General features: G+C 39.4%; 1 protein-coding gene across 4 annotated transcripts in view; it reads right to left on the bottom strand.

The window, feature by feature from the left end:
• The window catches only part of DSCAM (DS cell adhesion molecule), a 724,602-nt gene that overhangs the window by 204,484 nt on the left and 496,369 nt on the right, over nucleotides 1-23,749 (bottom strand). For all 4 annotated transcript variants that reach the window (XM_087418066.1, XM_087418068.1, XM_087418065.1 and 1 more), the window contains one exon: nucleotides 13,155-13,328. In XM_087418066.1, the coding sequence (XP_087274192.1) occupies nucleotides 13,155-13,328 (174 nt within the window). The remainder of the gene's footprint in view (nucleotides 1-13,154; nucleotides 13,329-23,749) is intronic.

The following is a 23,749-nucleotide window of genomic DNA, read 5'->3' as shown; positions in this document are numbered from 1 at the left end:
ACTTCACTCCTACATTCTAGGAAATTTATATGTTTACATTAACTCATTTATTCTCTATAACAGCACTCTGAGGCAATTTGAGAATTAAATAACCAAGGCACAGAGAGGTAATGTAACTTGCCCAAGGTGCAAAGCTAGTAATCAGCAGAGTTAACCAGGATATTTGACTTGAGAGCTTGTTTTCTTAACTATCTTTCTCTAAAATAAAATTGATATTTCAAAAAGTAAGGACAGGATAAAATGTTCAACAAATGACATCAAGACAACTGACTAACCATTTGTGGAAAAAATATTAGCTCTTACTCATAATTTCCATCACGATAAATTCCTTAAGCATTAACAGTTAAACAACAAATATAGAATATTTATATTCTTGGGATAGAGAATAACTTTGTAAACATGGTGCAAAATAGAAGAAAACCCTAAAGGAAAGATGTGGCATAGCTACATAAAAATCTTTTCAAATTATATATTAAAACACTATAAAATAAAATGAAATGTTTCAGATCTGCAGTAATGGCAGAAAGCCGGATAGACTAACCTTTCCACAGATAAGATTATAAAGTCTGAATTCTGCATGTGTGTATATATGTATGTGTGTGTGTGTATATATATAAATATACACACATATATATAAATATATACATACATATATATACATACATATATACACATATATATACACATTACATATACATATATATGAAGATATATATATATATCTTCAGGCACTAAAGGCAGGAAGAAACTGAACTAAAACAGAGTCTTCCCTTAAAAGATGAACTTCAGTGAGTGAGATTTGTGAATTTACTGGAGACCTATCTGGATCTGTGTAGGGATTAACAGTAGAAATCCATAGCCTATTACCTTCATCTATCAGAGGACAGAGTTAAGGACTGGCAGAGCAGTCAGAAAACTAGGGGGAAATTTTAGAAAGAAAGGAGTCACAGCGAGTGTAAGTCCCAACATTTGCAAGTACTATCTGCCTAAATCTTGGATGACTACTAAGCATTGTAGGAGATCACAGTGGACTCAGGGAGAAAAGCATCAGCTGGAGGCTGAAAGAACTGATGAGAGATTTCAGCTGCAGCCCACTGCAGGGGAGCATTAAGTCCAGCTCACTAAAGGTCTGCTAGGACAAAAGTCACTCTTTGGAGGAATGTAACAGAACCCAGGTCTCTTCAGTGTACCACTTATAATGTCCAGTATCTAACTAAAAAAATTACCAGACAGGAAAAACAACGTGCCCCATGCTGAAACAAAAACAGTCAACAGAAACTGAGCAGAAAAACATTCAGATGTTGCAAATGGCAAACAAGGATTTAAACAGCTATTCTAAATATGTCCATTGGCATGAATTAATATATGTTCATAATGAATAGATAGATAAGATAGATTAGAAATTCAGCAAATAACTAGAGAATATAAAAAAGAACCAAATAATATCCAAAATATATAAAGAACTCATATGAGTCAACAGCAAAAAACCAAACAATCTGATTAAAAAATGGGCAGAGGATCTGACTAGACAGTTTTATAAAGAAGACGTACAGATGGCCAACAGGTACATGAAAAGATGCTCAACATCAGTAACGATCATGGAAATGCAAATCAAAACCACAATGAGATATCATCTCACACTTGTTAGAATGGCTATTAACAAAAAGACAAGAAATAACAAGTGTTGGCCAGGTTGTGAAGAAAAGGGAACCCTTGTGCACTGTTGCTGGGAATGTAAATTGGTGCAGCCACTATGGAAAACAGTTTGGAGGTTTCCCAAAAAACTAAAGACAGATCTATCATATGATCCAGCAATTCTACTTCTGGGTATTTATCTGAAGAAAACAAAAACATTAATTTGAAAAGATATATGCATCTGCATGTTCATTATTTACAATAGCCATGATATGCAGACAACCTAAATGTCCATAGATGGATGAATGGATAAAGAAATTGTGGTAAATATATATACAATGGAATATTATTTAGGCATACAAATAAAGAAACCTTGCCATTTGTGATAACATGGATGGACTTTGAGGGCATTATGCTAAGTGAAACAAAGTTAAACAGAGACAGACAAATACCATATGATCTTACTTATATGTGGAATCTAAAAAACAAAACAAATAAACAAAAAAACCAAGCTCATAGATACAGAGAATAGATTGGTGGTTGCCAGAAGGAAGGGAAGGTACAAATGGGTCAAAAGGTACAAACTTCCAGTTATAAGATAAATAAGTCATGAGGATGTAATGTACAGCATAGTGATTATAGTTAATAATGCTGTATTGCATATTTGAAACTTGCTAAGAGAGTAAATCTTAAAAATTCTCATCACAAGAAAAAACATTTTGTAACTATGTATGGTGATGGATGTTAATTAAACTTATTGTGGTGATCATTTTGTAATATACACAAATATTGAATCATTATGTTGTAAACCTGAAACTAATATAATGTTATATGTCCATTATACCTCAATAATAAAAAGAAAAAGAACAAAATAAAATTCTAGAGCTGAAAAGTAAAATATTTAAAATGAAAACTTCAGTGCATGGGCTTAATACATATGGGAGATAGCCAAAGAAAGTCAGTGATCACAAAAGTAGATTTAAAAATATGTAATTTGATGAGAGAAGAAAAAGACTGAACAAAAATGATCCATGTATCAGAAACTTTGATATTGGGACAACATCAAGTGGAATGACATATGTGTCCTAGAATGAAAGGCAAGAGAGAATAGGACAAAAATATTACTTGAAGAAATAATGGTTGATTTGTCTCGCCAGATTTGAAGAAAGATATCAGCTTACAGATCCAAGAAGCTCCTCAACCCAAATCAACATAAATACAAAGAAAACCACATACATGTACATCACAGTCAAACTCCGAAATCCCAAGAAAATCTTAAAATGGGCCAGAGAAAAATGACTCATCAAGTATATGGGCGCTGACTCTGAATTGACATTAATTCTTGGAAAACCAAAACATTACTCTGGTCCACCAATCAGAGTTATATAGGGCAGGGAGTCAATGGTGTTTTGGCTGAGGTCCAGTTTACAGCAGACTTAATGCATCTTCAAATCCACCCTGTGGTTATGTTCTCAGTTCCAGAATGTACAGTTAGCATAGATAAACTCGGTAACTGACACAATATCTTTTGGGTTCTTAAACTGTCGAGAGGGGGCTAAATAGGAAAGGCCAAGTGGAAGCCCCGAGAACTGCCTCTTCCTATCAACATAGTAAACCAAAAGCATTCCTGGAGAGACTGCAGAGGTTAGTGCTCCGGGCGCACTTGTCAAGCGGGTGGGGGTGGGGGTAGAGATGGAGCAGAGAAGGAGAGCTAGTCACCGGTGAGGGTCCCATAAAGGAGCCCTGGGCTCTGACGGCTCAGCACAGGGTCAGGAGGGGTCTGTTTGGGTTTCAACCACAGGACATGAAAAGCAGAATGGAAGCGAGAGCACGGGACGCTGAGGCAGACATAGTGCTCCCAGTCTCCACCTGGGATTACTACAGTAGCTCCCACCTGCTCTCGTGGCTGGCTCTCCTGCCTCCCTATGCTCCTGTGATAAATCAGACATAATATAGAATTATGAGTGTTATTGTCAGAATTAGATGAGATAATACAAGTGTTTAGAGTAAATTGTAGCTATAGTAGTTATAATGCTTTTCCTGTGCTCAGAATCCTCCAGCAGCATCTCATCATAATTACAATAAAGTCCAAAGTCTGCCCATGGATCTGGCCCCTGCCTAGCTCTCTGGCTTCCTTGTGTTCATTGCACTCCAGGTACTCTTGCTGCTGCCCCAACGTAACCCATTTCTACCCGGAGCCTCTGCACTTGCTGTTCCATTTGCCTGGAATACTCTCTTCCAGCACATGCACACCTCCTTCCTTACTGCATTCTGTTCCCTGCTGGGCACTATGTTATACACCTGTTTGCAGTGTCTTCTTCCCACGGAAATGTATGCTTCAGGATGGTAAACTAGTACTCTGTATAGTTCACCATATATGCAATGTCTAGAACAGTCTTTGACACTAGGGGGTGCTCAGTGACTACTGCTGAGTGGACGAATGGCCAGATCTGAACAAAGGCAGCCAGAGGACCAAAAGCGGGCTCCTGAGGGCAGCTAGACAGTGACCCCACGGCCAGGGACTGGATGGAAATGCAGGCATCTCAGTGGACGCCAGCGTGGAGAGTGACAGCTAATTGAGGACTCAGAAGACACGTGCCACCACCCACAGAAGAAGGCTGTGAGAGAGAGAGAGCTTTAAATCAACCAAAAAACCTTGAAATAGCTGAGATTACCCCAAAGTGGCAAAAATAACTTGTGAGCTGCTGGGCAGAAGGGAGCCTAAAACAGAAGTGGGAAGAAGAAGAAAGTAAGTAAAGAGGAAAATACACTTCCTTTTCCTCGGAGGAGTGCCGGCCCCAGTAACATTTTTTTTAAATGCTGTTTGTATTTGTCATTTTCCCTCCACCAGGTACTGGCCTCCCTGCTCTGGGCTACCAGCTGTGCCCAAGACCCTCAACCTCTCCTACCCCAACCGAAAGCATCATGCTTTATGAATCCCTATAGTTCCTCACAATAAAACTCATCAATCCCTCAGAGGTGTTTCTTTCAGCCTGACTTGCTGAGGGGAGTGGTGTGGTTGAATTAAGCCCCATTAGTTGCTAATGATGCTGTCCCTTACCTATTTAGTCTGGATGCCTCCAGCTGCAAATGAGAAAACCCTGACCCACATTGGTTTACACAGGTAACTGGTCATCTTACAGGACCACGAGTTCAGAGGTGGGGGAGTCCAGATGCAATACATTAGGGGTAAACCTCCACTTTTCTGGTTTTCTTGACTCTCTCTTCCTCTATGTTTTTGGTTTTATCCTCAGGATGACACCAAAATGGCTGCCATGGATCAAAGTATCACCTCCAGATAGGGTCAAGAATTAAAAGAGATGAGAATCTCTTCCAGAGTCTCCTATTAAGGAATAGGAAATCTTTTACAGATATATCACAGAAGATTTCTTCTCACATCTCATTGGCCAAAACCGTCGCATGCCTATCTTAAACTAATTACATTCAAAGGGAAAAGGCTGCCCTTGGTTGGTTCAGGCTACAGTTCACATCCACCGATTTATACAGATTAGGCTTTACCTGCTGGAGCAGGTGAAATAGCTTGGGATGAGCTTCCTTGAAACACAAGACTCTGCAAAGATCTCTGTTATCATTGACTGCATTAGTGTTCTAGGCCGCCATAACAAAGTACCACAAACTGGGTGGCTCAAAACAACAGAAATTTATTCTATCACAGTTTTGGAGGCCAGAAGTCTGAAATCAAGGTGTCGGCAGTGCCATGCTCCTTCCCAAGTCTAGGGGAGCATCCTTCCTTGCCTCTTCCAGCTTCCCTTGGCTTGTGGCAGCATAACTCCAATCTCTATCTCTGTCTTCACATGGCCATATTCCCTCTGTGTCTGTGTCTAAATTTTCCCTTTTTATAAGGACACTAGTCATATTGGATTAAGGGCCACCCTACTCCAGTGTGACCTCATCTTCACTAATTTCATCTGCAAGGACCCTATTTCCAAATAAGGTTACATTCTGAGATACTGGAGGTTAGGACTTCAACATACGAATTTTGGGGGCACACAATTCAACACTTAACACCGAAGGAGGAGCGAAATTGAAATTGCAGTCAGTAACAAATTGCAGCTGCCGTATTAGCCTTCCTATTTTGCAAATTCCTTATTAATCCCAAAGCATCTTTAGCTGGTAGAATTTCAGGCTTCCTTAAGAAGTTAAATGCAAATGTTTAGGTAAAGCACAGGACACTCTACCTGGAAGGACCCACCATCCACCATTGGCATGACAGCCATTGAGGGTCTTCCACAAGCTGAGAGTTGCTCCAAACACTGCACTTACCTTTCCATGCTTCTTCCCATCCTCTATTTCTGCACCCAGACATTCCCATAAAAGCTGCAAATATTTTTGACAAGTGGACTTCGGAGGGGCAGGGTGAGGGATATGAGTGTGTGCATTTGTGTAGGATAAATTGGGTTGGGAGCTGGTGGACTCTAAATTATGAAACTCTTGGCACTGCCTGAGGGGTTAGGGGGGCATCCCATCAGACGATGACTCCACAGGGAAGAGGCACTGCGGCAGCTGCTGTAGTTGCTGCTCCTGCCAGCATTGCTGGAGCCCCAACACAGTACTCATCAGGACGGGGACTCCACCCGCACCTGTGAGCTGAGCAACCCTACTTCCAGGCATTATGGCTCCTCCACCTGGTATGAGACCACCCATGGGCCCACCAATTGGGCTTCCTTTTCCTCAAGGGATGCACATAGGCATGCCCCCTCCAGAAGTAAGACGCCCTCCACCAGGAATGTATCCCCCATACCCTAGGATACTCCTGATCCTTCTTAGTCATTTTCTTTCCTGCAATGCATCTTGTGAAACTGTGTAGAATGTTTGTGAGCTTTTTGTCCCCTCTGCTGTATTAATATTAGCTAATAAAGGCATAGAACAATTAAAAAAAACTATGTTTTTGAATCAGGGACACCTCATACCCTATTACAGGCACTAATTTGTCTTGTTCAGGGCGGGGAATCTTAGACTAATTCAGGAATGATGATAACAATCACAACAGCAGTAACAACCTCAACCTCAAAGGTAGCAGCTATTAGTCTGCACCTGCCATATGCTGGGCATCTTGCTAAGTGATTAAATGTGATGGCTCATGTCAGCCTCAAGGCAACCTCAAGAGAGAGGTATTTTCACCATCTCTGTTTTATGGAGGCTCGGAGAGAGGCTAAGTCACTTGCCCCAGGTGACATGGCCAGGAAGGGATGGATCCCAGGCAGTGAGAGTCTGGAGACCCACTGTTAACCACAGAGTTACATCACTTTGACTCATTTACGTCACACACATGCCCCTACGGCTGCAATAAGAGTGTGGACACGAAGCAAAGATAATGAGATATCAAAACCTAGTTTTCAATAAAACCTAGTCGCCGCCTGATTCATGGCTGCTGATTCCTCCTTGGCCCCTTATGACCATATCATTGTGTGCTTGGCTGCTTCCAGTCCAACGACCTGAGATATGCTGCATGAAAAGCACAAGATGTCCTCTTCATTTCAGGCCACCCACAGTGTGATTTTCTATAACAGTACTTCTCGACCTTTGCATCGTGGATCTCTTTGAGGACATCATGAAGTCTACAGTGTTTCTTCCCAGAAAAATACATATATTTTTGCATATGATTTCAAGGGGTCCCAGAACCTTCCCAGGGTCATCCATAGCACACGGGGGCCCATGAGCCAAGGTTCAGAAGGTTTGGTTTAGAAGCTCCCCGAATTAGAGTAACATAGGGAAAACAGCCTTAGAGTGAGACACACACAAGCTACTTGGCAATTTAAAGAACAAAAAAATTGTAATTTAGTAATGTTATGCGTTCAAACTTGACTCCCCCTTTCTCTGAGAGAGTAAAACAAAGGAAAAAAAAAAACCAGCCTTTACTCCTGTTCTAAAGTAAAGGGCGGGCTGTCAGAGCAACCATGAGGAGTCCAGGAACATTCTGGGGGATTGATTGAGGCCATCACAGCTTCACGTGGGGTCAGCTTGGGGCTGTGCTCCTTTCTTCTTCTAGGAGTATCACAGAGCAATTGCAAGGAGTAGAGAAGGAGATTTCTATTTAGATAACTAGGTGTTAGGGTAAAGACCTGTGAGTCCTAGGAGCAGTGGGTGAGGGCAGAAAGTAATGGAGGTTGAAAGGAATATCCAGGGCAGATATGGATTCTCTGGTGGGGAGAGAACGGATTATTGTATGCCACACCCAATGTATCCACCCTGGCAATGGCAGGACTTGAGAGTGGCCTGAGGTCAGATCACATTATCGAGGTCTGTCCAGAAATGGCCGAGGCCCTGGGGATTGTCTGATCAAAGCCAACTTGAGTTGGTGGGTGCACACACAGTGAACAGGTATGCGTACCTGCATTCTGGCAAAGCGAGATGGGCGTGGCACCCAGGGACCTGCCGGGCCAAGCCTGATGGAAGAAGGCCTCAGGGCCGAGGCTGCACTGGGGCCTGTGGGGTGGGAGCCAGGGGAGTTTCATTAGCCCCCAAGAGTAAGTGACTCTCCAGGGAAGCATCTGCCCTGTTTGATAAGGGATGCTCTGTTACACTGCATGGGGGGATCAGAAAAGACCTATGCAGAGCGGCCAAAAAAAGAAGAGCTTCTCATGCATCATGGGCCCCAGATCCATACAGAAACCAGCATTCCTGGAAACATGCAGGCTTAGATCAGCCAGGGGCAGAAAGTTGGGAGGCAGGAGGATGCAATTTGGCATCTGGTAAAACCATTAGGGATGGCTCATCTACTTGAGAGATCCAGTAGTTTTTGCAACTATTTTCTTCCCACAAAAGACCATGTTTCCAGATCCCAAACGGTCCCTAGTATAGGCGGAGAGGCTTCTGCAACCCCTGATGGGCCTGGGATGAGACGTTCGATGTTGTCACCAGAGGCCAAATTTGCTTGAAAGCAGAGTGCAGTCCCTCTGTCTTTTCTGCCAAAGCTCCTTAACATTATCTGATGCTTTGTGTCCCTATTCCTGGGATGATTTTTGGTAAAAGATAAATTAGAATTGAGATGATAATGTAGAATCAGAAGCAAAGATACCAACAAGGCTGGAAGGATTTGCTTTGATTATTTTTCTATGTCATTGGTTGTTTTCCATGACCATTCATTCCAAACTCGACTGCCTGATCTCTTCTCTGCCCATAGCCTCCTCATGTCTGATTCCAAAAAAGTGTGTGGGAGGGTATTCATTGCTAAATTGCTCTATTATTGGAGTAGTGGGTTTTGAAAGAATTGGAGTTATGGCAAGAAAACTTCTCAGACAGAAGACTCAGCCAGTGTAGAGTTCCCAGCACCCCTAAGGGGCCCCCAAAAGCAGGCCCTGTTGGTAGAGTGTGGGTCTTTAAAACGTGCATAAAACGCAGCACCAGCCATCCTGGGCTTCCAGAATTCTCCTCTGAGAAGATGCCTTCATTTCTTAACATCTGATCAGGCAGAAAGTTCTCCCCTAAAGAATTTAGAAATATTTGCAGCCTGTTTTTTTTTTATTATTATTATTTTTGTTTTTAGTGACTTGCAAAAAAGGGAGAATACTTACTATTTTTACTCAGAGCAAGGCAATTTCCTTTCTATCAAATTTTTTGTTTCTGTTTGAAATCCCCACACACTTTATTGACTATTCTTAAACAACCAGGATTAGAGAAAAGACACTGGCCACGAGAGTTTTCGGAGGCACCTCTCCTACAGATCAGCATTACATGGATGTGAAAACACCTCCCCGTGGATCTTGAAAGCTGTGTTTCCTCTTCCTTCTTCCTATCGTATAATATTTTCATTTTCTTCTTCAGAGTGATTTTCTGGAAATGCTCCTGTGCCCAGTATAGTATATATGTTTTCTTTCTCTCCAACCAACAAGGTCACTTACTATTTGTATGTGGTGGAATACACAGATGGAGTGCTTTATATTTTACAATGTATTTTCACATAAGTTATCCCATTTAATTTTCATGGTAACCCTGTGATGAAGGCATAATACTTCCTATTTTACAGGCTTGGAGAGGTAAAGCAATTTGTCCAAAATCACGTATTTAGAATAAAGGGAGGGAGGAGGATGCAATTTTGGTATCTGGGAGAAACATTAAGGATGGCTCATCCACTTGAGAGATTCAGCAGTTTTTGGAACTATGTTTTTTTGTTCCAGGGCTTTGGGGTGCAATTGCAGTGGTCTTTTCACTATCCCATGGGCTCCTCCACTGATTACATCAGGCTTCTTCACTCCTCTCCAAGTCCATCTCATATTGTCTTTGAGTATTTCCCTCATTTTGACTTTGGAATGTAAGATTTTTTTTTCCTAACAGGATTTTCCTTTGGGGGCTACGGCTTGAAGCTTGTCAAAATAGTGGTTACCACTCCAAAGAAGGCTTGTTACCATTTTTATGTAATAAATTTCAGCAATATTGAGAAATTCTTTAGTACATTAAAGATTGTAATCAACTCTTTGGGGAAAAGGGCAGGAGGCTTTGTCCCTTTTTTAGGGATTCTATGAAATGTTTTCCCCAGTGGTTGGCGTGTGGCCGTGTTTGGCTGTCATTCTTGTCTTCTTGGGTTTTGAAGAGGTAGCTCTAGCTCATTGGTGATGGTTTTACTGTGTTTGTGTGGAATGAGGGTCGTGTGTGTGTGTGCACATGAGTGTGAGTGTGTGTACATGTCATTGTTAGGACCATATTAAGAGATTAAAATAAAGGGTAGTGAGATGATAGTCTTTTCTCTTCTTCTTACTAGCTGGAAAGCATTTGGGTTTGGAGGTGCACACTATATGTGCACATGTGTGTGTGGATGTGCGTCTGCATTTCAATGTATCCCCTCTATTATCTCCAGAAATAACAATAAAGCATTACAGAAATTGTGCCTGATGTAAGTCTGGTTAACGTCAGACAAGAAGAGCCCAGAACCTCCCTCACTGTGGTGTCAGGTATAATCCCATTACCACTTACATGGACATAAAATCTGCTTGGGCAGCTGCCAGTGGGCAGTACAGCAGCAGCCAGGGTGCCAGCTCTGCCCCTGCCAGACCAGCACTGCCCTCTCCGCTTCCATTTCCTCCCTATTTTCCTGGTAAAATAGCAGCACGCCAAATGGCAGATCTTCCATTGCAGTGTGAGCTGCCTCAGTGTGTCAGCTTGTACACACCTAATAGTGTGGTGAAACACACAACGAGGAAGCCAAAGTCATCTTGTGTTTGTTGGTTTTTTGTTTTTTTTAAATAGTATTGTTTGAACAATGGTTATAGTCACTGAACATCTTCTGTCTTCATGCTTCTATATCTCTTTCTTAAATCATTTCTTGGCTTTCAAAATTTAAATATTATGATTTTAAAGGATTAAAAATACCAAACACTTGAAGCTGAAATAATTTATAAAGCCACCCAAGGGTTATCAGGAACTGGTAAAATTACCTGTTATTTAAGTGCGCCTCTCTACTAATAGTTTGCATGGTTTGAGAGAATCTAAAACTGGCCAGTTCTAAGAACCGTTTTTCTTAGACATACGCTCACTGTAAAGGTTTCCCTCTCTATCCCCTCCACGCACTGTACGACCTTCACACATAGCTACGTCTTGTCTTGGGTCTTTTGATTTCTTATCTCTGCTCTCTCTGTCCCCTCTCCCTTGGGTGCTTCTATTTACCAGCAACAATTCTCCCTTCTGAAATCTGCTGCATCCTTCAGGACTCTACTCGAAAGCTACAGGTTTTCATCCTGTAGTCACTGATTCTACAAGCAACTGCGAACCGTACCCTCGTCTGTGCACTCTCAGCGTTCTGCTGTCTCTTCTAACACTAGTGCGTTCTGCTGGACAGGAGTTGTACACACGCAGGCCTGATTGTCCCTTGAGAGAGAAAGCTCACTAAGGGCAGGGGGACCTCTTCTTTGTCGTTCCATGCCCACTACCAGCACCAAAGGGACAGAGAGGGGAGCTGTGAGGAAAATCTTGAATTTCTGCATTTTTAAATTATACCCACTCTTTTATATTTTTTTCCGTGATGCTTTCCTTAATCCCCTCAAGCTGACAGTTATGTCCTCCTTTGAAAGGCACATCTATGGTGCACGTCACTCTTCATCTTGCATTATAATTAGTAGGCTCTATAGTCTTGCTTGTTATCTCCTTTTCCAAAACATTCACTCTTTCATTCATGAGGGTAAGGTCCATAGTTGATGGTGTTTACATCCTTAATAGGGCCTTATATCTATTAGAGCCTAGATATAAATTTGTGGAATACAAAAACATTTCTTACATTTAAAATATATCAAAGAAATTGCAAAATATATTCCTTTCATTGGGGAAAGATGGATCAACATTGGTCCCCACTGATCCTCAGCTTTGGGTTTAATTAATATTTCATAAATTTATTATTTTTTAAAATTACCATTTCAACTTTGGATTTCAGTGATAGGATAATTTGTATTCAGATTCTTGCAAATCAGTCCCTCCAAAGTATAAAATTTAGAAGTTAAAATTATATATGGGATATATGCAAAACATATTTCAAAGCAACCCTATTTCAGAACTATATTTTTTCCATGATATAAAAGTATAGCAAAGAAATAGTTTGATATTTTCAATGTTCTGTTGGAAATTATGGACTAACTAGAATAAGTTCTTAGTGAAATACGATGGATACCAGTCTTTGTGTAACCTTTAAATATCTCATACATACACACACACCACTGAAATTCACTTTTAAATCCAATCCCCCTGATAAATAATATGGTAGAGATCCTTTCCAATCCACCAATAGCACAATTAAAACTAAAAAAAGGAAGCCTGACCAAAGCCTTGTAGTCACGAAGAAATCACAAGTTATCCAATAGAAAATTATATAAATGGAGAAAGATATTAGCCATTCCCTGTAAACCAGATGGACAAATATTTGCTAATAAGCAGCACTCAGTAAAAGTCGGTCCTCTTTATGTCCTTTCTTTGGTAGTTTAGTTAGCAAAGTATGAAAACAATTTCATTATAAGGTGCCCTTTCCTACAGAATGGGTCAGCAACATGGACACTAAGCACAGGGCTACACATTTTTATCTTGTAGTTGTGTGTTTTGGTAATGAGGTTTTTGGTTGCTTGATTTCATAAGGATCTTATAAAGGAAATCTATGGATAAGCCAGCTTGCAAATAATAAAATGCATGAAAAAATCTCTGAAAAGAACATACCTGAGGCCATATATTGGGCTTTTCCACAATAAAATCAACAGGATAGAAATGCAGATGTGAAAGGCAGAAAGCCACTCATCTGCTAGGTTTCCCAGAGCCTGTACCAATGGTCACAGGAACCAAAGGGAGGGAAACACGTGGCTCCATGCCCCAGACACAAGGGGACATGGGCATGCTGTTGACAATTGGCTGGATTTTTACCATCTTCTTCATTGTGTTTTTAGGACAGCAAAACGTCAAACCCCATCTGTAGCAAACCAACGTTTTGTTTTTGTTGTGTTTTGTTTGTAAACAAATGTGTACGGAGACCACTGAAAATTTAAGCCCCAAAGACCTATTTAGTAAAACGAAGCATTCTTCTTCCTTACTTTTCACCGTGAGGTACATGGACTTGCTGACGTCCGCGCCCACATCGTTGCTGACCTTGCAGAGGTAGTAGCCGCTGTCTTCTTCCACCACGTGCTTGATCAACAAAGACCCGTTGCTGAGGACCTGAATTCGGCCATTCAGGGCAATTGGTTGGAACTGGGGAACCCCAGCACCTGGAACAGAACAAAAAGAGCAACAACGATGCAAACATGAATAAATACAGGGAGACAATGAGCTCAAGGTCACCCAGACTAATAAAGAGAAGTGATGGACATTTAACGTATATCACAGGGCACAGTCATGGGAGACACCAATATATCTTTTCTTTCTTCCAACATTGATATTCTTGTTTGGAGAGAAACACATTTATTTAAAATGACATTATTTCAAACTGTGAGATCAAGAGTAAGAGACCTTACAGATAGTTTCTACATAAAAAGCCAAATTTGATGAGTGTTATGTAGCTGATAAATTATTCAAAGACATCACAAGAGAGCCACTACAGAAGTAGACAACTCTCATGGTACTAAATAAATTCCTTGTGTTCCCAGGGGCTTAATATGAATGCAAATGAGGAGAGCTCCAGGGACACGGCATTTGAAGACCTCACTCGCTGCACACATTTGAGTCTACAAAGAGAAGACAGGCATTGTGGATTTCTCTCCTAAGTGTGCTCATATTCCAGTCTAGAAACACATGCACTGTTAATATCATTTAATGTTATTTAAATAAGTCCAATCATTGCACTGAGACAGCACAGAATTAAAACACCACTCTTCTCAGAATGCTTGAGTCCAAGGAAATAATGGCACAGTTGTGATATGCTACGATCATAGATGTGATATGATTCATATGGGAGATCCATATGAAACTATTTTGAAAAAAAATCTTTTAGAAATTATAAAACAGAGGATTAAGGTCTCAGGAGATTTCTGGGAAGATGATGGTTTGGATTAACCTGCTATGCTGCTTGCCCTTCTTCTGGGGACATGGGGTGGGACTGGGAGGGTGTGATCCAAGACTTGAAAGGCTGATAGGGCTTCTCTCTTCTCTGACCCAAGTCTGAGAATTTGGGGATAGGGCCCAGGGGTGAGGACCAATTCCATCTTCCCAGAGAAAGCCCAAAGCATAGGCCAAGAGTGTGTTCTAGAGAAGAGCTGCTGGTCTCCATGGCCCCTGAACCTACACGAGAGCTGAACAGGTGGGCTGTCACCATCCTCCTCATGCAAGAAACTTCAGACTTTGCATCTGGGGACATGAGAGGAGGAGACACTTCCTCCTGCCATCTCTACACCAAACTGACCATTTACCTATTGGTACCCCTGAGCTCACAGTGGCAGAGACTGTGGCTGTGCCTTCCCTTCCCTTTTTTCTACTTTAGGTATATCAGCCCCACCAAAGAGACAAAGGAAATTAATAGTGTATCTAAGGGGATCTTTCTCACTGAATAAGAAGAGCAAGCAGAATCCCTACAACATGTGGTTTCTGTCAAAAGAGAACTGCTAGAGAGGAGATACGAAAACTTGAATTAAAAATAATAGAGTTCCACTTCTGCTACGGATGGAGAAAGATACAAAAGAACGTAACTTCCATTCTAACAACAAAAAAAGAGACTGTTAATCTACAAAATCATATTTTTCTTTGAATGAATTAGAAAGTTGAAGTCACAGGCAACTAGGTAAACCTAGATGTAAAGAATTAAAAGCCCTATAAGGAGATATGGGATATATAAACAATTTCATCTTTGGCATAGGATGAAAGGACAAGGTCCTGGTCGTAAAAGCAGGTAAGAGGTAAAGAACTGGAAATAAGTATAACCTACCTCAATCTCTACTCTTCTTTTGTGCACCATGGCCAGAATTCAATAAGATATTATGAGACATGAAAAAAGCAAGAAAAAAGGACCAGAGAAAAAATCATCAACAGAACTTTGATACAGGACTATCAGACAGGACGTTACAAAAACTAGGATTAATATCCATAAACAGGTGAGGGATTCAGAAAGAATATTAAAATTGTACAGAGGAGAGAGACAAATAAAATTGTAGAAACAACAAACACAATATTAGATAAGAAGAATTCCTTTAACAGGCTAATTAGCAGATTGGACACAGCAGAGGAAACAATCAGTGAACTTGAAGCTAGGTCAATAGCAATTATCCAAAGTAAAATAAAAAGTGCAAAAGAGTGAAAAATAGAGGATAGATCGTCCTGCAGCCCTGGAACAATATCAAATATTCTAACATTGAGTAATTACAGTCTCAAAAGGAGAAGAAAAAAAGAAAGGGGCAGAAGAAATAATATTTGAAATATAGGAGACTTTAATACCACTATCAATCAATTTGACTTAACTGACATTTATAGAACTCTACACCCTACAATAGCAGAATACCAAACGGTTTTGAGTACACATGGAACAGTTGTCAAAAGAGACAATATTGTGGACCACAATACAAATTTCAGTAGATGTTATAAGATAAAAATAATACAAATTATGTTCTATTTCCACCGCAAAAATAAAATTGAAATCAATAACAGAAATATATCTGGAAAAACTCCAAATATTTGAAAACCAAACTACACACTCTAAATAACTCATGAGTCAAAGAAGAAATCACAACAATAATTAGAAAAAATATATATATTTTCAGTTGAATAAGAATGTAAAAACAATGTATCAAAATTGTGGGATGCAACTAAAAGCAATACCTAATGGAAGTTTGTAGCACTAAATGTTTGTATTAAAAAAGGAAAAAGATCACAAATCAATGATCTAAGCATCCATCTTAAGAAGATATTACAAGAAGAGCAAATAAACCCCAAGGAAAGGAGAAGGGAGGAAATAATACAGAGGAAAACTGAAATCAATGAAATACAAAACAGAAAAACAATACAGAAAATCATTAACACCAAAAGCCTGTTCTTTGACAAAAACAATGCAATAAATAAACTTCCAGCCTGACTGATCAAGAAGAGAGAAAACACAATTCATAAGGAACTATAGTGAAAGAGGCCATCACTACAGCCCTTACTTGAATTGAAATGATAATAGGAAAATATTAGGAAAAACTTCATGCCAATAAATCTGACAATTTAGACTAAATAGAATAAATTCCTTGAAATACACAAACTATCAAAGATCACTCAAGAAAAATTAGATAACATTAATATTCCTATATCTATATATAAATTTAATTTTTAGTTAAAAACCTTCTACAAAGAACGCTCAAAGCCTAGACAGCTTCAATCGTGAATACTATCTAACACTTACAGAAGAATAATATCAGTTTTACACACATTTTTTCAGAAAATGCAAGAAGAGGGAGCACTTTACAACTGATTTTATGAGGTCAGTATCATCTTGATACCAAAATCAAGAAAAGAGAACTGCAGACCAGTATCCGTAATGAGCATAGACATAAAAATCCTTAACCAAACATTACCAAATCAGGTTTATCAGCATATAAAAACAATAGTATATCATGACCAAGTGAGATTTACTCCAGGAATGCAAAGTTAGTTTAAATTCAAAAATTAGTCAATGAAATTTACCATATCAACAGACCAAAAAAGAAACATAATATGATTACTTAAATAGATACAAAAAAAAAAAAAGAAAATAAATTACAGAATTCAACATCCTGATAAAAATCTCACAGTGAACTAGCAATAGAATGGAATAATCTGATAAAAGGCTAATACAAAAAAATCATAGCTAACATCATACTTAATTGTGAAACATTTAATTATTTTCCAGCAAAGATCAAGAAAAAGACAAGGATGTCTGCTCTCACTCTTTATTCAACATATTTCTGGAGATTCTAGCAAGAGCAATAAAACAAGAAAATGAAATAAAATGCACATGTATTAGAAACGAAGACTATAACTGTCTTCATTCATAGATGACATGGGATTTTACATAGATAATCAAAGAGTCTACCAAAATTTGCTAGAATAATAAAGGAGTTTAGTAAAGTCACAGGATACATCAATATACATAATTCAAAGTTAATTTTCTTTATGTATATTAGTAACAAGTGATTGGAAATTGAAATTTAGGAAACAATACATTTGCATCAAAACACGAAATATTTAGAGATAAATTTAACGAAATACATGCAAGACTGACCCATTAGTAACTACTGAAGTTATTGCTAACAGTTAAAGACCTAAATAAACGGAGCATTATACCATGTCCACGGATAAAAATTCTCAGTATTTTCAGACAGTGGTTGGAAATCTTTTTCTATAAAGGGACAAATAGTGAATATTTTAGGTTTTGCAGGCCATATTGTTTGTCACAACTACCTATTTCTGCTATTGAAGAACAAAAGTAGCCATAGAAAATATATAAACAAAACAGCATGATTGTGTTCCAATAACATTTATTTGCAAAAACCCGTTGTGGGCAGGATTTGACTTGTGGCCCATAGTTGGCTGACATCTGGTGTAAAGGTATGTGAGAAGTATATAGATGAGAGATAATAGTAAAGTTGGAAAGGGGGGCATATACTAACAATATTCACACACTTGGATCACTTCTTTCTCACATATCTAAGATATGAAATATCATAACATAATTCTAAGCAGAAAAAAATTTAAAAATTTATCTCATAAAGAATTGAAAATCAAGGATGAAAAAGTTTTAGAAATGTAATAGTATTTTGTTATAAATTCAATATGTTGCTTTCCTAAGTATCAGCCACTGAATATTTTATAAACAGAGACTAAATGAACAAAACCATTTTATCCCTAAATCTGTTCACTCCTTCGGAAGAGTTAGAGAAATTATCAAAATATATAAAATGCAAAATTATAACAGAAACATGGGTAGTATAGGTCAATTAAAACTTAACTCATGTGAAATTTCACAGAAGATTTTAACATATGTTTCAGGAATACTGAACATATCAGTAAAAGAGTGATTGATTTTGAATAATTAATGAAAGCTATCTATTAGTTTACCTACTGGGGTTTAAAACATGTGAGTTCCAGATCAAAGATCTGTGGATATTTGGTCAAAAATTCCAACTGTAAAATAGTAAATGCCCTCTATTTCTCCTCAAGATCCCAATCCCATTATCTGGAGAGACTATAGCCTTCCTAATGTTTTATAAGCACATATAAAAATGTGTTCTGTTTTTACACAAATGGGATTTATTGTTCAATTACTGAGAACCCACTGTGTGGCAGATACTGGGAAAGTAGCAATGGTTATGAAAGATTATGGCTACTCTCTCCATCCCTCCCTCTCTGAGGTCAGAGCCCTCATTCTGGGAATGCGAGCTGCCATACTGTGAGCTGCACTATGGAGAGTCTCCCGTGAGAGTGTCCGCCAACCAACAGTCTGTGAGGCCCTGAATCCTGCCAACACCCACGTGAGTGAGCTTGGGAGAAGACTCTTCCTCAGTTGAGCCTTGATAGACTGCCTCCCTAGCCGACACCTTGACTGCAGTGTCAGCAGAGACTCTGAGCCAGAGGACTCAGCTAACCATATCCAAACTCCAGACACACAGAGATAATAAATGTGTGTTATTTTAAGCCACTAAGTTTTGAGGTAATTTGTTACACAGCAACTGATCACCAATACACTGTGAGAAACTAGGTAATTAGGTAAATTTTGAGTTGCTTAGTTACCTCATCTGTAAAATGGAGGTAATAATAGAACCTCCTTCATGGAGTGATGTAGCCATTGAAGTTCTTAAACTGGTGTATGGCATATAGTAAGCACACAATATTGCTGTTTATTTTTTTTTAATTTCTGTTTATAATTATTTAATCATTTTATGATTAGTTGACTTTCAGTCTTTCCTTTTCCACAAGAATAAGGACCATGCTGCAATGAACCTCTCCACTTATCAATCAATCCATCAATAGAGAGGACAATACAGGGGTAGGCCATCTCTTGGGTTAATCCTTGAAGTGTAATTCTGCAAGTTTAAATGCTAAAATATTTTGATAAATTGCTTACTAAAAGATGTGCCAATTTTATCTCCATCAGTGCTGGCTGGGCGTTTTTCCTCACACATGTACACTATTAATCTTTTTGATCTTCATCAATGCAGTATACATTTAATTGTTTTAATTTGCATTATTTTACTATTTTTTGTATTTTTTCATTGTTTCTGCTTATAGATAAATGTGAGCATCTTTTCATGAATGTATTGGCAATTTGTACTTCTTCTTTGGTGAACAGTCTGTCCATATCCTTTGCCCATGTATCTGCTGGACTTTTTGTCTTCTTCTTCTTCATTTGCCAAAGCACTTTGGGTCTTAAAAAGTGTTTCTATATACCTATTTTACAAAACTTTTTCTTTTCTTGTTGTTTTGATCAGGATTGGATGTTGAGTATTATCAGCTACCTTTTCATCATCTAGTGAGATGATCATATATTTTTCCTTCTAGAAGAGTTCATTGTACTTTTTAAGGATTTGGTTAAAAATTATACAGTTCTTTCTTATGGATAACATGTTCTTTAGGATAAGAATACAGGATATTATTGGAACCTAAAGATCAGAGAAAAAGCCTTTAATTTTTATTTAAGTGCTTAGATTTGGTCCCCAATGTGAGAATATGTAAAAGCCTTTTGATGCTTTTCTCAACATTAACTGCAAATTGGGAGCCAGATCTAGTCTAATACACACAACTTGAAAATTCAGCCAAATGTAAGATTTAAAAAATATACCCTTAAGGCAGCAAACCAGGAAATCTGAAAATGCTATAGGATTTACAAATTACATAAAACTGTGTAACAAAACCCTAAATATCTAATGAAATGCTGCTAGAATATGAGAAGGTTACGGGATTATTTATGTCAAAACACATATGTTTTCCTTTCCTCAAAGAATTTTCACCAGAAAAATGTGTGTAATATTTGACACATTTATACAAAAGAATTACATTGCTAAGCTGTCTCAATTAAGTAGCTGAAAAGGATTATCTATTAATTCCTCTCTGGACCCAGAGAAGCCTCTTCATTACTAAAAAGTCCTAATGAAGACAAAAATAAAGTATAAGTGCATTTGAAAAACATTAAATCTTTTTTTCACTAGGAAATGAACCTAACTTGAATGGTTACACCATTTATAAATCTGATCCTTCTTGCTAAACAGAATAATAGTTAACCAATTCATCTACTATAAGGACAACAGTCCCAAGGGTGAGCACTTGTTATATTGAGGGAAGTGGACTCTGCCATGGTTTGATAGAATTATTGGTCATCTACTTTACATTCATCATCATTGTAAAGAGCAAAATTTAACATAGTGCATACAACATCCAAAATTCTGTAATCTTGTTGGCATAAGGCAAGCACTTTGGGTAATTAGCTAAAAGATACACTGTAGCAACCAGAAGTCATTAATTAAAAAACTTTCAATTTTCCATGGATAGCTGGGGTCAAGTGGGGATAGTTTTAGTACTCCATTACACAAAGGGAAAATGTTACATTATGTAAGGCACGTACTGAATTCCTGGGTATGTTAATACTGTGTGGCCTTTCTTATTTATTGAAAAGATATGCCTAGCAGTGTTCTCAAGGACTGAGAGTGGAAATAGTGGAAAAAGAATAGCCGAGTGTCACCAAGTGAGCCCACTTTGAAGGCAGCAGCAAAGGTGGTAATTGTTTCATCTTTTCTTCCACTCTTCAGTCTTTGCTGGTGTGTAGGAGAGCGCTTGGCTAAGTGTCTGAAGAATTGGGTTCTAATACTATCTCTGAAACTTATAAATCTGCCCTTGAGCAAGTAGCTTATTCTCTCTGCATCCTTAATTTCACCATATATGAAATGGGAAGAATAATATATTTACATACTATTTAGATTGTTGTTTACACCAAAAGAAACAAAAGATTGCATGAATGTGAGTGAGTGTAACTGCCCACATGCGGGGACCAGAAGAAGTTGGTCAATGAGTACATTCAGAGAGTCCCCTTATCAGAGTGGAGTACAATTGATTTGAACTAGAAGAGAATAGTGGAGAGGAGATCTCTTTATGTTCCCTGGGTTGCACCCAGATGATAAGGCTGTAAGCTATTCCTTCTCCTCACCAAGGAATCCAAAACACAGTCCCTTTTATCCTTATGGAGAGGATGGTGTTTTCCTGAGGAATGAGTTTGTTATTCTTGCTCAGTGGGGACAAGGAACACTGGATAACAAGTGGGACTGAGAGCCTGGACGAGCCTGGTGCACGAGTTTGGAGCAGGGCTTGCTGAAAAGACTTAAGAGGACAGCTGTAGGTCCAGCAAACCTACAGAAGAAGGTCAAAGGGTATTTTACCCCACACAGAGCGCAGGACAAGTGGTGAGTCCAGGAGCAGGCATGGTTAGAGTGCTGGGTGGTAATTGGATAGACAGGAAGGCAGCAAGATGGGACAGTGGGTGGGCAGGACCATGGCAGGGCCATGACCAGATGACTGGCCCCAAGGAGATTACCAAGGCAGAGATCTAGTTTCCAGAACAAGGGTGTGAAGGGGACACTTGTTCCGAGCAAAGACTGTAAGCTGGCATTCAAAGTCAGAGTGTGAGTCGCCACGAGGTAAAGAAATGAGGCTAAATGCTTTGGCCACTGAACCAGGGGGAGCCTCAGGCCCTAGGTTGGGGGCAGAATGAAACCTGCAAGGATATAGGAAGCAGGATTAAGGGATCAGAGCTGAGGAAGGTAGTTTGGGGAACCAGAGAACAAAGAACCATCCTGACTGGGCCATACGAACCTCCCCCGACCCCCCGCTGAATTATTTCAATATGAAAACTCCAGCTTTCTTAGAAAAGAAACAAAGGACAATCTCATTTAAGGGGGTATTTGCCTCTTGATGGCTTGCCCTCATCCAGGCTTATCTTTTGAATGGAAAGCTGGTGATCTGTGGCGTGGGTCATCTCTTGACTGCTGAGGAAGAGGCGCCCTTGGCCATCTTACCAGGGAGGTCTTGGAATTGGTGTTGGTAGAACATATGTCCTAGAATTAACCTGCTCAAGGGACTTGGGTTTGTCCCATGCCTCGTGTTCTTCATGGCATTCCAAGACATAGGGCTTAGGGACAGTGGAGGGTCCTGGGATGTCATTTTGACCTTGGGAGAGAAGGTGTGAGCAAGGTGAGGCATTCCAGGGCAAGCCCTTCAAGTAGGAGGAGGCTCCAGAGAGGTCACCTGAGCAGTTTGCCCGGGTATTGAGCCCAGCATTTGTTTCTCAGTCTGAAACTGATCACACTGCGTGAAAATATCCTGAGAACTGTTGTGAGTGTCAGGTTTTATTTCTATGGCTTTCTAGACAAAAAATTCAAGTGCCTGTTGGCCCCTATAAAGAGTCCATGACAAGAGGGGAGGGTTTTGCCAGGTGCATTGATACCAAGCAGAAGAGGACACTTCTGGGACCCTGGCGGTAAGGGACAGCCAATCTCTCTGGTAGACTGCATCTTGTGGGTGCAGAAATGACAACCTCCAGAAGCTTTTGGGGACAGTGGGAGATGCCTGAGCATAAGCAAAACTGTTTCTGCATCAGCACTCCAAATAGCGATGGATTCTCTGGAGCCACCAAGGAAAACTGGATTTGGAGAAACTTTGGTCTTACATAAATGTGTAAATGTGCTACAGCTACCAGCAGGAAGGGCACAGGAAGAGAGTGGGAGAAAGCTAGTCTAGAGAGAAACAGGCGGGAAAAGGACAGTTCCCTTTCCACTGCAGCCCTCTGTATGTACTAGAGAGTGGAAGAAAATAGGAAATCCTCTAAATTAAGGAAAACCTCTCCTTGGTTGGGAGAAGACAGAGACATGGGCAGCTGCAGAGTGTCAGCAAACACTGGCTATAGATGCAACACTTCACCCAGAAAACCAAAGAAGATCAAAGAAATTGTAGGCAAAAGCTCATAAATACTCACTACCACAAGCATATAAAAAGAAAATAATAAAATTATAACGGACATAAAAAAACAGACTTGATAAATAGAGCAACTGTCCATGATATTGGCTGGGAAGTCTCAATATATTCCCCATGTTAACCTTTAAATTTACTGCAATCTCCCAAATTTTTCAGAATAATTGTTTTTGGAACTTGATAAAATTATCCTAACATTCATTTAGAAGCAACAAGCGAACAAAAATCCATGTGAGAAATCTGGGATATTTTTGAAAAAGAAAAATAATGAAGGGAGTCTTGTTGTACTAGATAGGAAAATATATCAAGAAGAGAGAAACCTCTAATGCACATGGTCCTGATGCCAGAACAGACAGATCAGTGTTACAGAGAGAGGAATAAAAACAGACTTCAGTAGACACATTTTTTTCAAGTTAGTGTGAAAAGGTTAGACTATGCAGTAAATAGTTTTAGGACAACTGGCTAACCATGTGAGTTGATGATAATGACAATAATGATGATGATGATGACGATGATGATGATGATGATAACAGCTAATGAGTATTGACTAATTGCTATGCGCTAGGCACCATAATGAATACTTTCTGTGAATCATCTTACTAAGTCATCACATTAATCCCCTTACTTTATCTGCTTCACGTACGAGGAAGCTGTGGTTCATGCAGCTTAAGTAATTTTCCTGCAGTAACACGGTCAGAGGGTGTTGTGTCTGGTGTTTGAACTCAGCCCATTC

The sequence above is a fragment of the Ceratotherium simum genome, chromosome 27 (assembly GCF_057802395.1).
Source record: "Ceratotherium simum simum isolate JZ-2026a chromosome 27, ASM5780239v1, whole genome shotgun sequence".
Classification (NCBI taxonomy): Eukaryota; Metazoa; Chordata; class Mammalia; order Perissodactyla; family Rhinocerotidae; genus Ceratotherium; species Ceratotherium simum.
Note: the sequence above shows the minus strand (reverse complement) of the source record. Positions and strands in the feature narration are given on the sequence as shown.